The sequence below is a fragment of the Hemitrygon akajei genome, chromosome 6 (genome assembly GCF_048418815.1).
Source record: "Hemitrygon akajei chromosome 6, sHemAka1.3, whole genome shotgun sequence".
NCBI lineage: Eukaryota > Metazoa > Chordata > Chondrichthyes > Myliobatiformes > Dasyatidae > Hemitrygon > Hemitrygon akajei.
Window position 1 is genome coordinate 183,681,531 of NC_133129.1, and position 15,549 is coordinate 183,697,079.

At 44.5% G+C, this 15,549-nt stretch overlaps 1 protein-coding gene across 3 annotated transcripts in view; it reads right to left on the reverse strand.

The window, feature by feature from the left end:
* LOC140729747 (basic helix-loop-helix ARNT-like protein 1) overlaps nt 1–15,549 on the reverse strand; it is a 65,522-nt gene that overhangs the window by 35,127 nt on the left and 14,846 nt on the right. For all 3 annotated transcript variants that reach the window (XM_073049911.1, XM_073049912.1, XM_073049910.1), the window contains exons 2-4: nt 11,195–11,342; nt 2,363–2,401; nt 19–60 (exon numbers count right to left, since the gene is read on the reverse strand). In XM_073049911.1, the coding sequence (XP_072906012.1) occupies nt 19–60; nt 2,363–2,401; nt 11,195–11,334 (221 nt within the window). In that variant the 5' untranslated portion in view covers nt 11,335–11,342. The remainder of the gene's footprint in view (nt 1–18; nt 61–2,362; nt 2,402–11,194; nt 11,343–15,549) is intronic.

Consider the following 15,549-nt stretch of genomic DNA (forward strand, 5'->3'; position numbering starts at 1 on the left):
TTAGAGACAGAGGATTACCTGGCATTTTTCACTCTCCCATGTTGGTCCGTACATTCCATCCTAGACAAGGAGTGAGACAAATGCTGTGAAACTATCCAACTCATAGAGCACAAAAAGCTCAAAAGCCAGAGCTACAAAGGTTATGAAAGTGGGTTCAGTGCATCGTAGGATAAATTGTATATCGCACAGAGATTGCTTGAATTTACTGTCCTTATTTCTGTCAGCTCGGCACTGAAGAGCAACTGAAACAACGCCCTACAATCAGGCTTATGTATTTGGGGGAGCTAATAACTGGATTGTGGGTGACCAGGGAAAGGAGCAACAGATATTTATAATAAATAAGTAAAGCCATAAGACATAGGAGCTGAATTTGGCTATTTGCCTATCGCGTCTGCTCCATCATTCGATCATGGCTGATCATTATCCCTCGCAACCCCATTCTCCAGCCTTCTCTCTGTAACTTTTGACACCCTTACTAATCAGGAACTTATCAATCTTCACTTTAAATACTGAATAAGACCATTAGACATAGAAGCAGAATTTATTCAATCTATTGTGTTTACTCCACCATTTCATCATGGCTGATCCATTTTCCCTCTCAAGCCCATCCTCCTGCATTCTTCCCGTAACCTTCCATGCCCTGGCTAATCAAGAACCTATCAACCTCTACCTTAATTACAGCCAATGACTCTGGCAACGATTTCCACAGATTCACCACACTCTGGCTAAAAAAGTTCCTCCTCATCTCTAATCTAAATGGACACCCTCTAGTCCTACCCCTCCCTCTATAAGAAACACCCTCCCCATGTTCAGTCTATCTAGGCCTTTCAACATTCAATAGGTTTCAAGACATCCCCTCCCCCCATTCTTCTAAATTCCAGCGAGTATAAGTGCAGCACCATTAAATGCTCTTTATACATTAAACCTTTAATTTCCAGAATCATTCTTTTGAACTTCCTCTGGACCCCCTCCAATGCCATCATGTCCTTTCTTAGATAAAGTGCCCAAAACTGATCACAATACTTCAAGTGAGGTCTGACCAATGTCTTATAAAGCCTCAGCAATACATCCTTGCTCATATATTAAGCAGGAGGATGAATCTCAGAGTTGTATTCTGTATACATAATTTGATAAAATACTTTGAATCTTTGAATATTCTAGTCCTCTTGAAATGAATGGTAACATTGCATTTGCCTTCCTTCCTCAACTCAACCCACAAGTTAACCTTTAGAAAATCATGCAGGAGGACTCCCAAGTCCCTTTGCACCTCTGATTTTTGAACTTTCCCCGCGATTAGAAAACAGTCTACACATTTATTCCTTCCGTGCATAACCATGCCCTGTCTTACACTGTATTGCATCTAACATTTCTTTGGCCATTCTCCCAATCTGTCTAAGGCCTTCTGCAGACTCCCTGTTTCCTCAACACTACCTGCCCCTCCACTTATTTTTGAGAGTAGCTTGCCAAATCGCCACTCTTGAGTGCTTATGAAGGCCATCTCCCAAGAGGCATTTAGAGAGAATGGAGGGATATGGACAGTGTGCCTCTAGTTAACATTAGTTAATCTGGAATTGTGGTGATGATCCAAAGGGCTTGTTTTAAGTAGCACAGGGTTGTGGCCTCAGACTTAGTCTTTTTTTAGTTCGCAAGGATGGGTTTTTTTTGGCGTCAGTGTGGGAAGTTAAGGGCCAGGTTAGGGGTAAGGACAGGGATGAGGTCAGGGACAGTAAATGAAGGGTTAGGAGAAGGAGCCAGAGGTTGCAGTTCAGGTGCCAGAGGCTAGTGATCCCTGAGGACATTGTCCAGTGTCTGAGGTCTGGAGAATGAGGGCCGGTGATCACTGAGGTCAGGGATCAGTGAGTCCTGGGACTGGAGATCAGAGGTTGGATGGCAGGTCCTGAAGTTAGAAATCCCTGATCAGTGAGTCCTGGCTCAAGGCATCTACGTAGATGAGTCCGAAGGTTGAAGCCAAAAGTCAAAGTTCCTACGTTGAGGAATCTAGAGGTCAGAGGCCCAATGTCTGCGAGTTCAGGGCCACAGTCTGGAGGTTGGAGGCGCAGGGGGTTGGAGGACCATCTTTGTGTATGGGTACACGAGTGGTAAAAGGGTTTGCTTTATCATTGTTGCTTGTTGACAGCACGTTGTTCTGCTTATCATGGTGGGCACGCTCTGTTGATGCCAGAGTAAGCGGCAACACTTGCGAGCTGCCTCCAGCACATCCTCAGATTGTGTTGGTTGTTAACACAAACAACGCATTTCATTCTATGATTCAATATTCTGCACATGTGATGAATAAATAAATCTAAACCTACCAGAAAGTAAAGTGTTGCAAACTAATTTTTAAACTAACTTTTGACCATACCTGCTATGCTGGTCTTCTTTGTCTGTCTCCATACTGTCGCTGAAAACAAGAGATAAATGGGAGATCACATATTACAAACTTGATTGATTGTTTTGATGAGGTGAGCAAGGTGGTTAATGAGGGCAGGACAGTAGGTGTGGTTTATATGGACTTCAGTAAGATCTTTGAGAAGGCTCCACATGAGAGGCTGTTCTGCAAGTTTGATCACATCGGATCCAGACAGAGCTAGCTAACTGGATATGCCATTGGCTTGATGGTAGAAAGCAGAGGGTGCTTGTAGATTTTTTCCACCAAACAGGAATCACATGACTAGTGGTGTGCCTCAGCAGACAGTGCTGAGTCCATATCTATTTGTCATCTGCATTCAATTGCCACTTTATTAAGTACACCTGTATACCTGCTTGCTAACACAAATATCTAATCAGCCAGTTGTGTGGCAGCAACTCAATACATAAAAGTATGCAGACATGGACAAGAGATTCAATTAGGGTTCAGACCAAACAACAGAATGGGGAAGAAGTGTGATCAAAGTGACTTTGACCGTGGAATGATTGTTGGTGCCAGATGGGGTGGTTTGAGTATCTCATAAATGGCTGATCACCTGAGATTTTCATGCACAACAGTCTCTAGAGTTTATACAGAATGGTGTGAAAAATAAAAACATCCAGTGAGCAGTAGTCCTATGGGTGAAAATGCCTTATCAAAGAGAGAGGTCAGAGGAGAATGTCCAGACTGGTTCAAGCTGACAGAAAGGCGATGGTAACTCAAATAACCGCACATTACAACAGTGATGTGCAGAAAATCATCTCTGAATGCACAACATGTCAAACTTTGAAGTGGATGGGCTATAGCGGCAGAAGACCACTCCAGGTTCCACTCTTGTGGCCACTTTATTGGGTATATTCATGTACCTAATAAAGTGTCCACTGAGTGTGCATCAACAAATTAGCTAAGAAGGTACGAGGCATGGTTCGCAAGTTTGCAGTTGGCACTTATATAGGTAATATAGTGGACAATAAAGAATATTATCAGAAATTACAGGGGGAATCATCTAACTACATGGGCCAAGGAATGGCAAATAAAGTTCAATTCAGATGTGTGAGGCTTTGTATTTAGGAAGGTCAAATCCAGGTAGGACTTTCACAGTGAATGGTAGGTCCTTGTGAAGTGCTGTAGAATAGAAGGATCTTGGAGTACAAAAACATGGGCCACTGAAAGTGGAGTCACAGGTAGACAGGGTGATATACTCCCAGAATTTTACAGATGTATTGTGGTAAGGATTCTAACTGGCTAGCTGCATCACCCTCTGGGGCCACTGCACAGGATCAGAAACATCTGCAGAGCATTATAAACTCAGCCAGCTCCATCATAGGCACTAACCTCCCCAGTATTGAGGACACATTCAATAGGTGATGGCTTAAAAAGTCTGCATCCATTATTAAGGAACCCCATCAGCCAGGAATGCCCTCTTCTCATTGCTACCATCAACGAGGAGGTAATTTTTCAAATATCTATTGCTAATTGTAATTTTTAGGTTTTATTTATTACGGATTGCAATGTACAGCTGCTGCTAAGCAACAAATTTCACCACATACGACACGCTGTTAAACCTGATTCTGCTTCAAAAGATCATGGAGTTGGTTAGCTATTCCAGGACAAGAGTCAGTATCACTATCCAATCATTATCCCTTTGCTGCTCGGGTAGGTTTCCTGCAATGGAGACAGCACTTGAAAAGTGTTCCTTTAGTTACAAACGATGGGTATTTTACACATTGTGAAATGGTGAAATATTCAATCAACTTCTATTTATTTATTTTATTTAGTGATACAGAGCGGAGCAGGCCCGTCCAGCCCTTCAAGCAGTGCCATCCAGCAATCTGCCTATTTAACCATAGGCTAGTCACAGGACAATTTACAATGACCAATTAGCCTACATCTTTGGACTCTGGAAGGAAACCAGAGCACCCGGAGGAGAGCCACATACACACGGAAGGAACGTACAAACTTGCTTACAAAGGATGCTGGAACTGACGCTCTGAGCTGTAATAGCAGAGTGCTAACTGTGATTAAATGAGATGCTGCAGATGCTTAAATACACAAAAGATCAACTACCTAGATGCACGTGCATGGAGGCAGAATGGGATGGCGGCAAGGGGCAACGAATCAACTTAAAAAGAGTGCAGAAAAAATTACAGGGATATTGCCAGGACTTGAGGACCTGAGTTATAGGGAAAGGTTGAATAGGTTAAGACTTTACTCTCTGTAGTGCAGGAGAATGAGGGGAGGTCTTAAAGAGGTATACAACATTGAGTGGTTTAGGTAGGTTGAATGCAAGCAGGCTTTTTCCACTGAGGTTGGGTGAGCCTAGAACCAGAGGTCATAGGTTAAGGGGAATCTGAAGGGGATCTCCTTCAGTCAGAGGGCGCTGCGAGTGTGGAATGAACTGCCAGGAGAAGTGGTGGATGTGGGTTTGATGCAACATTCATGCGAAGAGTGGATAAGTGCATAGATGGAGGGGAATGAAGGGATATGGTCCAGGTGCAGGTTGATGGGACTAGGCAGAATAACCGATCAGCAGGGACTAGATGGGCCAAAGAGTCTGTTTCAGTGCTGTAGAGCTCCATAAGGCTCCAAGAGAGTAAGTAATAAGAGAAAGAAAAATAATGTAAACATGAGGCAGGAGGTACGGAAAGGGGAAGAGTGGTTCAAAATGAAAGGCAGCTATTACAACAGAACATCTGAGCCAGCAGGAATGGGTAAAAGTGATCATCAGGAACTGGTTTGTGGAACAGAACTGAACTCATTCACTAATGTCCTGTGGGCAAAGAGGCTTGGTGACACCTTTTCCTCAACCAGATTTTAACCTGAAGTGGCCTGACCAGTTGTTCAATTGCAATGCCAGTCAGGGATAAGCAATTAATGCCAGCCATAGCTACAACACACACATTCGAGACGCAGCACAGCAACAAGTCCTTCAGCCTAACTTGTCCATGCCAAGGTGTTGGAGAGCTTTAGAGCGCTAGAGCACAGCAACCAGTCCTTCGGCCTAACACGTCCAACACATTGCAGTTATTGTAACACCAGCAACCTGGGTTCAAGTCCCGTTGCCATCGGTAGGGAGTTTGTACCTTCTCAACGTGACCGTGTGGGTTTTCCCTGGGTGTCATAGAGTCTAAGAGCACTACAACACCAAAACAGACCCTTTGGCCCCTCTAGCCCATGCTGAGCTATTATTCTCCCTAGTCCCACCAACCCACACCTGGTCAATAGTCCTCCATCACCCTCCCATCCATGTACCTATCCAAACTTGTCTTAAATGTTGAAATCAAACCCGCATCCACCACTTCCATTGGCAGCTCATTCAACACTCTCACTGCCCTACGAGTGAAGTTACCCCTGCACATCTTCCCTTTAAACATTTTACCTTGAGCCCTTAACCAGTTACCTCTAGCTCTTGTCTCACCCAACCTCAGAAGAAAAAAACTGCTTGCATCTACCCTGTCTATACCACTCATGATTTTATACACCTATGGTGGTAGTTGTCTCTCGGGGCCCGAAGAAGACCAAACGTTGTGCAGTCATCTGTGGATACGCACGTGGCTTCAGAGGCCGAAGGCTGAAGCACACGTGCAGTTGCAGGTTGGACATGGAATGGCGGTTGTTAAAACAGGTGCACACACAGCTTTGTGGTGTCGGACTCGTGCTGCTGCAAGGCGCTGACTTCGGTCATCCTCAAAGTCAGATGCAGCTCTCCTGGTCAGGGCTCGCCACACATCCCTGTCGGCTGTGGACTCTTCAAGCTGTCGAGTCTGGAGGTCTGCCCATTTGATGTACGATTTCAAATTGTCTTTGTATCTATTTTTGAGGCGGCCCTGATTGCGACTGCCATGCTCAAGCTCACCATAGAGCAGCTGCCTGGGGATTCTTGTTTCACCCATGTGGATTACATGGCCAGTCCAGCGTAGCTGGTCCTGGGGGACCTTGCCTCAATGCTTGTGCTATTGGCTCTGTCAAGGACTTCCTGGTTGGTGATTCGGTCCTGCCATCGAATCCTCATGATCGACCGCAGAGAGCGCACGTGAAACTGCTCCAGCTGTTTGATGTGCCTGCGGTACAGGGTCCAGGTTTCGCAGCCGTACAGGAGAGAGGTGAGGACCACAGCCTTGTACACCTTGAGCTTGGTTGAAAGCTGAATGTCCTTGTGTTCCAGAACTTTGACACGGATTTTCCCCAAGTGCCTGGCTTGCTTTCTGGATCCTTGCTATGATCTCTTTGTCAAGGGATCCGTCACTGGAGATGGTGTTTCCTAGATACTCGAAGCTCTCCACATTCTTCAGGACAGTGCCGTCAATAGTGATGCATGGCTGAGGAGGGTGACTGTTTGGTGCAGGTTGTAGGAGAACTTCTGTCTCACCAAGGCTGATTGTCAGGCAGAACAGCTTTGAGGCTGCGGAGAAATTCGTCGACAATCGTCTACAGGTGGTTCTCCTGGTGGACCATGAGGGCACAGTCATCAGCAAACAAGGCTTCAGTGATGAGCCTCCTCAACGTTTTGGTCTTTGTAGCAAGGCGTCTCAAGTCAAACATCGATCTGTCTAGGTGATATCTTATGTAAATACCCTGGTCTAGGTCCTTAACAGCATGCTTCAGTATTTGGGTGAAGAAGAGGTTGAAGAGCACTGGTGCTAGAATGCACCCTTGCTTCACGCCATTTGAGATTTTGAAAGTCTCAGATGGGGAACAATCTGAGAACACTTCTCCTGTCATGCCATCGTGGAGCAGGCGGATGAGTGTAGTGAATTTCTGTGGGCAGCCAAGCTTTCTAAGGATGATCCACAGCGCGTTTCTGTTGACCGTGTCAAACACCTTCGTCAGATCAATGAAGACAGAGTATAATGTCATGTTCTGTTCCAGGCACTTCTCCTGTATCTGTCTCTCTGCGAAGATCATGTCGACACTGCTGCGTTCGGGACGAAAGCCGCATTGCGACTCGGGAAGGTTCTCTTCTGACACTGTTGGAATCAGTCTGTTGAGGATGATGTGGGCGAGGATTTTTCTGGCAATGGAAAGTAGTGAGATGCCTCTGTAGTTCCCGCAGTCGGTCCTTGAACCTTTATTTTTGTAGAGGGCGATTATTGTTGCGTCTCTGAGGTCAGGGGGCATCTCTCCTTCTTCCCAAATGCTAGTCAGGGTGCTGTGGAAAGCCTCAAGTGATTCCTTGCTGAGTGCCTTGTACAGTTCAGCATGTATTCCATCCTTGCCGGGCACCTTGCACTGCTCATCTGCGTGATAATCTTCTTGACTTCATCTATCGAGGGAGGATCATCTAGTTCCTCGTGAATAGGCTGTTGGGGGATTAGATCCAGAGCAGACTGGTCGACCGATGAAGGGCGGTTCAGGAGCTGGCTGAAATGCTCTTTCCATCTATGTTGAATGTTCTCTTTGTCCTTTAGCAGTGTGGTTCCATCAGCGGACAACAGTAGAGATGAGCCAGATCTTGAGGGGACGAAGATCATCTTGATGGAGTTGAAGAGCAGCTTTGAGTTGTTGATGTCGGCGAAGCGTTGCACCTCTTCCTATCCCACCACAGGTCATTGCTCTTGCAAATTTCCTGTTGGGCATGGGCCTGAAGGGACTTGAACCGCTCTCTTTTGGGAATGGAGCTTGGGTCGTTTTGCCACTCCATGAATGCTTTGTTCTTCCTGGCCAGGAGATCTTTGATGGCACTGTCGTTCTCGTCAAACCAGTCTTGATGGTTCCGGTCCTTGGGGCCGAGGACTGATTTTGCTGTCTCCATCACCATCTCTCTAAACTGATTCTGCTTCTGGGTTGGCCCACCAGTTAGTGGTTCGTTGCCAGTCAGCTTCTCATCAAGGGTGGTCCGGAACTTGTGAAGATACAGCGGCTCTTGGAGTCTGGTGGTGTTAAAAGCTGTTCTGATGAACTTGCGGTGCTTGGGATGGTGGGGAGCAATACGTAGCTTCAATGTGGTGCGACAAACTAACCCTGTTCGGTGACTTCAATGCCCGAGTAGGCTGCAATCACAGTCACTGGGAAGGGGTTCTAGGCAAACATGGTATTGGCAATATGAACAGCAACGGCCTCTTGCTCCTTAGCAAATGTGCAGAATACGATCTCCTCATCACAAACACAGTGTTCAGGCTGGCGAACAAGCACAAGACAACATGGATGCACCCAAGATCCAAACATTGGCACATTACCAACTACGTTATAGTACGTCGCCGAGACATCCGGGATGTCCTCAGCACCACAGCCATGCGAGAAGCGGAATGCCGGACTGACCGCAGGCTTGTCCGCAGCACATTGGAGCTACATATTGCTCCCCACTATCCCAAGCGCCCTAAGTTCGTACACCTATATCCAGGGAATAAGATCCTAACCTATTCAACCTTTCTTTGTAATTCAGATCCTCAAGTCCTGGCAACATCCTTGTAAATTTTCTCCGTACTCTTTCAATCTTATTGATATCTTTCCTTGAGGGGTGACCCTTTAGAACGGAGGTAAGGAGGAATTTTTTTTTAGCCAGAGAGTAATGAATCTGTGGAATGCTCTGCCACAGATTGCGGTGGAGGCCAAGTCCGTGGGTATATTTAAAGCGGAAGTTGATGGTTTCCTGATTGATCACAACATCAAAGATATGGCAAGAAGTATTGGGTTGAGTGGGAACCAAAATCAGCCATGATGGAATGGCGGAGCCAACTTGATGGGCTGAATGGTCTAATTCTGCTCCTATGTTTTATGGTCTTATGGACATATAAACTCCTTACAGAAGATGCCAGGACTGAACTCCAAACTGTAATAGCATCGTGCCAAGAACTACGCTACTGTGGCGTTACTGAGCACTTGGTCCATATCTCTCTAAACCTTCCCCAGCCATCTACTTGTCTCATTGTTTTTTAAACAATTAAACTGTATCAGTCTCTACCATTTGCTCATTCCATATACCTACCACCCTCTGTGTGGAAAATGTGCCACCTAGATCCCATTTAAAATGGTTCCTTTCACACCATTAACCCAAGTAAAAGGAAAACTTCCACAGATTCTCATCTATAATCTGGAAAGTCACATCTTCACGGAGTGTTTAATTGTTGGCATTCATGTAGCGGATAGCATAACGCTCTTACAGTGCCAGCGATTCAGGTTCAATTCCCACTGCTGCAAGCAAGGAATTTGTACATTCTCCCCATGATCATGTGGCTTTCCTCCAGGTGCTTTGGTTTCCTCCCACATTACAGAGGCATAGTGATTGGTAGGTTGAGGGAGAAAGAGAAAAGATTAACTTTATTTGTCACACATACACCAGAACATACAGAGAAATGTGTCATTTGTGTAAAGTCAAATCGGCGAGGAATACATTGGGGGAGCCTGCAAGAGACACCGTCCTTCTGCCCCAACATAGCATAAGCACAATTTATTAACCCTAACCCATTCGTCTTTGGAGTGTGGGAGGAAACTGGTGTACCTGGAGGAAACCCGTGGGGTCACTGGGAGAACGCACAAATTCCTTACAAATAGTGTCAGGGATTGATGATTACTGGTGCTGTAAAGCAATCAACGAGCGGTGCGAGCTCATTGGGCTGGAAGGGCCTGTTACCAAGCTGTATCTCTAAATAATAAAAACTAACAAAATAAATTGAGCATTTGTCCCATACCTCTCTAATCCTTTCCCTGCTGTCTACCATCTAAATGCCTTTTAAACACTGAAACTGCACCTGGACAAGTACTCTAACACTCCCACATTAATTCACTGTGTGAAAAACGTATCCCTCAGATCCCTTTTTAAATGTTTCCCCCTCACCATCAACCAGAATAAGGAGCAAGTTTCCACACCAGATTCTCAGCAATGCTGTCAAATGTCACACATTCTCATCCTCACGAAGTAGTTAATTGTTGGCAGTCAATAACAATACCTTGATAAACCCTGGGGACAGAAAACTTGTTTCACCAGTGTAATGGAAATTCTGTTGTGGGTGTCACTCACTAATCCATCAGAAACTCCCTCAACTACCTCCAAATCCTCTGTCTTAGTGTATTTTAGGACGCTGACTAATTGGGAGCTTTTAATACTTGAATAAGAAGTCAACTAGCCTGGGGGTGGGGGAAGAAATGACAAAAATACTTCAATCACAGATATAGTTAAAAAGTAGACATTGGGCTCGGTATGATTTAATTGGAATTACAGATTCATAAGTTTCATGCTGTATAAAATGTTGGTTCAGGCCTAATTTGGAGTAGTGTGCCCAGTTTCAGTCAGCTACATACAGGAAAGATCTAAATAAGAGTGAAAGAGTGCAGAAAAAATTTACAAGGATGTGGCCGGACTTGAGGACCTGAGTTATGGGGAGAGGTTGAAAAGGTTAGGACTTCATTCCCTGGAGCAGCCAAGAATGAGGGAAGCTTTGATAGAAGTATACAAAACTAGGAAGACTATAGATAGGGTTAATGCAAGCAGGTTTTTTCCACTGAGGCTGGTTGAGATGAGAAGAGAACGAAAGATCATGGGTTTAAGGGTGAAAGGTGAAATGTTTAAGGGGAACATGAGAGACAGCTCCTTCACTCGGGATGGTGAGAGGGTGGAACGAGTTGCTGGTGGAAATAAATGATGGAGGCAGGTTCGATTACAACATTAAAGAGGAGTTTGGATAAGTACATGGATGGGAAGGATATGGAAAGCTTGGTGTGGGTCAATGGGACGAGACTGAATAACCGTTCAGTCTCGACTAGATGGGCTGCAGGGCCCTACGACTCTATAAATCCTTGTAGGCAGGGAAACAATAACCAAAGAAAAGACTAAGTACTCTTAAAACTTACTGATATTCTGTGGAACTTCCTTTCCTTTTCCTGTTGAAGTCCATAGCTGCTGTGTCCAAGGAGCCCGATATCAATCCTGTTGGATCGGTCGAGATAAAATCATTTATTGTTGAGGATATGTCCATATTTTGGTCTGCCATTGGATAATCTGAAATACAGTGGATTCCGGTTAATTGGGCCATCAGTTAAACAGGGCAGCTGCGCATTTGGGACAATTCTTAAAGAACAAAAACAAATCAGGAAATTAACCAGAAATCCTTTCATTTATTTGGGACACTATACCACTTAATTGGAACAGGAGACTGTTGCCGAACGGTCATGTGCACTTGCTTGGCTGTTAAACACTACACCGTGCTTACAGCGAACAGTTTTTAAATAGCACCAGTTGGGCCGACGGATGCCAATTTCAAAGGCAGAGATTTGTGATCATCTTGTTATGGATTATGACACTGCTTCATGCAGGAAGGCGATGAATGCAGTCCATTATCTGCTCTGGAAGTCTGCACTGATTTTGTTCATTTAATCAATCAAAAGAACATAGCAGAGTTCATTGGATGAAATCCTCCACCAATAACTATTACAGACTAATACAGATAACTTTTACAGTTTCATAGTATTGGCAGTGTCTAATTTGTTCTGTATTTCATTTAAATACATTATTTGTTACTCAGGTGAATGGCAGATTTCCTATTTGTACCTTTTTAACTATTTCCATGAAACTTCAATTAGTTGGGGCAGCCTCTAAACTGGGCCAAAATATACTGGTCCCAATTAATCAGAATTTGCTGTATTGCCAAGTACAATTAATTCTTAATTCAACTGGTCATATGTGTGCATCAATTGTGACCCACTACCTCCATTATGTCTACACACTATAAGGCATAGGAACGGAATTAGACTATTCCGCCCATTAAGTCTGCTTCTGCTATTCCATTATGGCTGATTTATTTTCCCTCTTATCTCCATTCTCCTACTTTATCCCTATAACCTTTGACACCCTGACTAATCCAGAACCTTTTGACCTCCTCTTTAAATATACTCAATGGCTTAGCCATCACAGCCGTCTGTGGAAATGAATTCCACAGATTCACCACTCATCTGTTCTAAAGGGGTGTCCTCCTATTCTGAGGCTGTGCCCTCTGGTTCCAGACTCTCCCACTATTGGAAGCATCCTCTCCACGTCCACTGTATCTAGACCTTTCGATATTCAGTAAGCTTACCAAACTAACCACCCTTTAGGCACCCACACATCTCCATAATCAAGCAGGTGACATATGACCCAACTCCTGCAATCAGGTAAGCACAACCTGATTCTTCCACCTCAGTCCAAGGAAGCTTCTAAGCAATACCCAACTGCAATAGCTTGAAGCCAAGAAATTAGTGTGCAAAATCAAATCAGCAAAAATCAACAAAACTGCTCCCCTGAGATGCAAGTGATTCAGTACTCACTCCTGTGAAGAACAAGTGTAGAACTCTGTTTCTGACAGTGCTTCCACTCACTCTTCTTTATCTATCCTGTCTGTTATTTCCTCAAAGACTTGTCAGACAAGATTTCTCCTTAAAGAAACCATGTTGACTTTGGCCTATTTTATCTTGTGCCTCCAAGTGCTCCAATAATTCATCCTTAACAATAGTTTCCAATATCTCCCCAACCACTGAAGTCAGGCTAACTGCCCTATAATTTCCAGTCTTTTGCCTCCCATTTGCAATTTTCCAGTCCCCCAGACCCATTCCAGAATCTAGTAATTCTTGAAAGAGACTGGTTGCATCACAATCTGGTATGGAGGGGTTACTGCCCAGGATCAGAATAAGCTGCAGAAAGTTGTAAACTCAGCCAGCTCCATCATGAGCACATCTACCCAGTCACATCTTCAAAAGATGATGACTCAAAAAGGTGGCATCCCTCTTTAAGGACCCCCATCACCCAGACATGCTCTCTTTCATCGCTATCATCAAGGAGGTACATGAGCCTGAAGACACACACTCAATGCTTCAAGAACAGCTTCTTCTCCTCCACCATCAGATTACTGAATGGACAATGAACCCCCGGGCACTTCCTCAGTATTTTTACTCTCTTTTTTTGCCCTACTTATTAATTGATTTCTGCAAGTTCTCATTGTAATTGATTGTAATTTATAGTAATAAAAAACTATGTACTCGTGCAGCAAAGCAGATCTCACAACGTCTGCCGGTGGTATTAAATCAGATTCCGATTCTGAGGAGATTTTTGTCCAGCCAGTTTACAGAAGAATCATCTGCTTGAAATGATCCTACTTACTCCCTTTTGTTCTTTGTCCTAAATTGATGGTGAAGTAACATAATTGCTTTCCCATTGCACCTTTCACAAACTCACCCAGGACATGCCGTCTCCTCATTGCTACCATCAGGTAGGCGGTACAGAAGCCTGATGACACACACCACCAGATTTCTGAATGGACAATGAACTCAAAACACTTCCTCAGTATTTTGCTCTTTTTTTTGCACTATTTGTCATTTTACATATACCGAGGACATCTTCAAAAATATGTTGCTTCAGGAAGGCGGTGACCATCATAAAGGACCCTCATCATCCATTCCATGCCCTCTTCTCATTGCTACCATGAGGGAGGAGGTACAGAAGCCTGAAGAGATACACTCAACATTTTAAGAACAGCTTCTTCTCCTCCGCCATCAGATTTTGGAATGGACAGCAAACTATGAACACCACATCAATGTTTTGTTCTCTTTTTGCACAACTTGTTTAGTACTTTAGATGGAGTCATAGAACACTACAGCACAGAAACAGTCCTTTTGGCCCACCTAGTCCATGGAGAGCTATTAATCTGCCTAGTCCCATCGACCTGCACCTGGACCATAGGTCTCTGTACACCACACCCCCATCCATGTACCTATCCAAATTTCTCTTAAATGTTGAAATCCAACCCACATCCACCTCTTCCACTGGCAGTTCGTTCCACACTCTCAGCACTACTAAGTGAAGCTCTCCTCATGTACCCATTAAGCTAAAGATGGCGCCAGTTCATCCGCGAAACAGTTTAATTTCTTCGCTCTGATGTCTCCTTTTCCGGGCGCAGCCCTGTGGATTCCTCGCTGGTGTCGCCAACTGAAGCACTGCAGGAGACTGAAACAGCGAGACAGCAGTACACAGTGCAACACTGCATATTGCAACATCGAAACAGGGAGCTGCTGACCTCCCCTCCCGCTGTGGCAAAGGGATACATATCTGTCCCTTGTTAGTTTGAGAGATGTTGGAATGGGATGGACAGTGGTCCTTTTGAACGACTCTAGGTCATGGTCTCTTTGGGGGCTTTGCTATTGCTTGCACGGTGGGTGATGGGGGGCCGGAGACAAGTGGGGGGAGGGCAAGGTTGATGCTTTTGTTACTGCTTGTGTGTGGAAGGGGAGGGGGATTCATGGTTCTTAAGTTTTTCTGTCATTCATTCTTTAATGTTTTTCTTCTCTTTTGTTAATGTCTGTGAAGAGTAAGAATTTCAGCTTCTCTGATATTAAATTGAACCATTAATCTTTTCATCTTTCACCCTTAACCTATGACCTCTAGACCTCCATTCTGTCTAGGCCTTTCAATATTCGACAGGTTTCAATGAGATTCTCCTCATTCTTCTACATTCCAGTGAGTACAGGTCCAGGGCCATCAAAATCGCTCCTCATACGTTAACACTTTCATTCTCTTGAACCTTCTCAGAGCCCTCTCCAATGCCAGAACATCTTTCCTTGATAAGGTGCCAAGAACTGCTCACAATACTCCAAGTGCAGTCTGACCAATGCCCTATAAAGCCTCAGCTTTACATCCTTGCTTTTATATTCTAGTCCTCTTGAAATGAATGCTAGCACTGTATTTGCCTTCCTTACCATCAATTCAACCTACTGGTCAACAGGCAGACAGACAGACATACTTTATTGATCCCGAGGGAAATTGGGTTTCGTTACAGCCGCACCAACCAAGAATAGTGAAGAAATATAGCAATATAAAATCATAAATAATTAAATAATAATAAGGTAATCATGCCAAGTGGAAATAAGTCCAGAACCAGCCTATTGGCTCAGGGTGTCTGACACTCTGAGGGAGGAGTTGTAAAGTTTGATGGCCACAGGCAGGAATGACTTCCTATGACGCTCAGTGTTACATCTCGGTGGAATGAGTCTCTGGCTGAATGTACTCCTGTGCCTAACCTTTAGGGAATCCTGCATGAGAGATGTTATCCTGGGAGACCAGTGAACTTGGAGGATTGTGTGGACACAACTTTGCCTGTGTCAAGTGTGGCTCTACCAGTATCCAACGTTCCCTCAGGTTTATTTCACAGCTGCATGGACCAACCATTGCTCAGAACTGCATG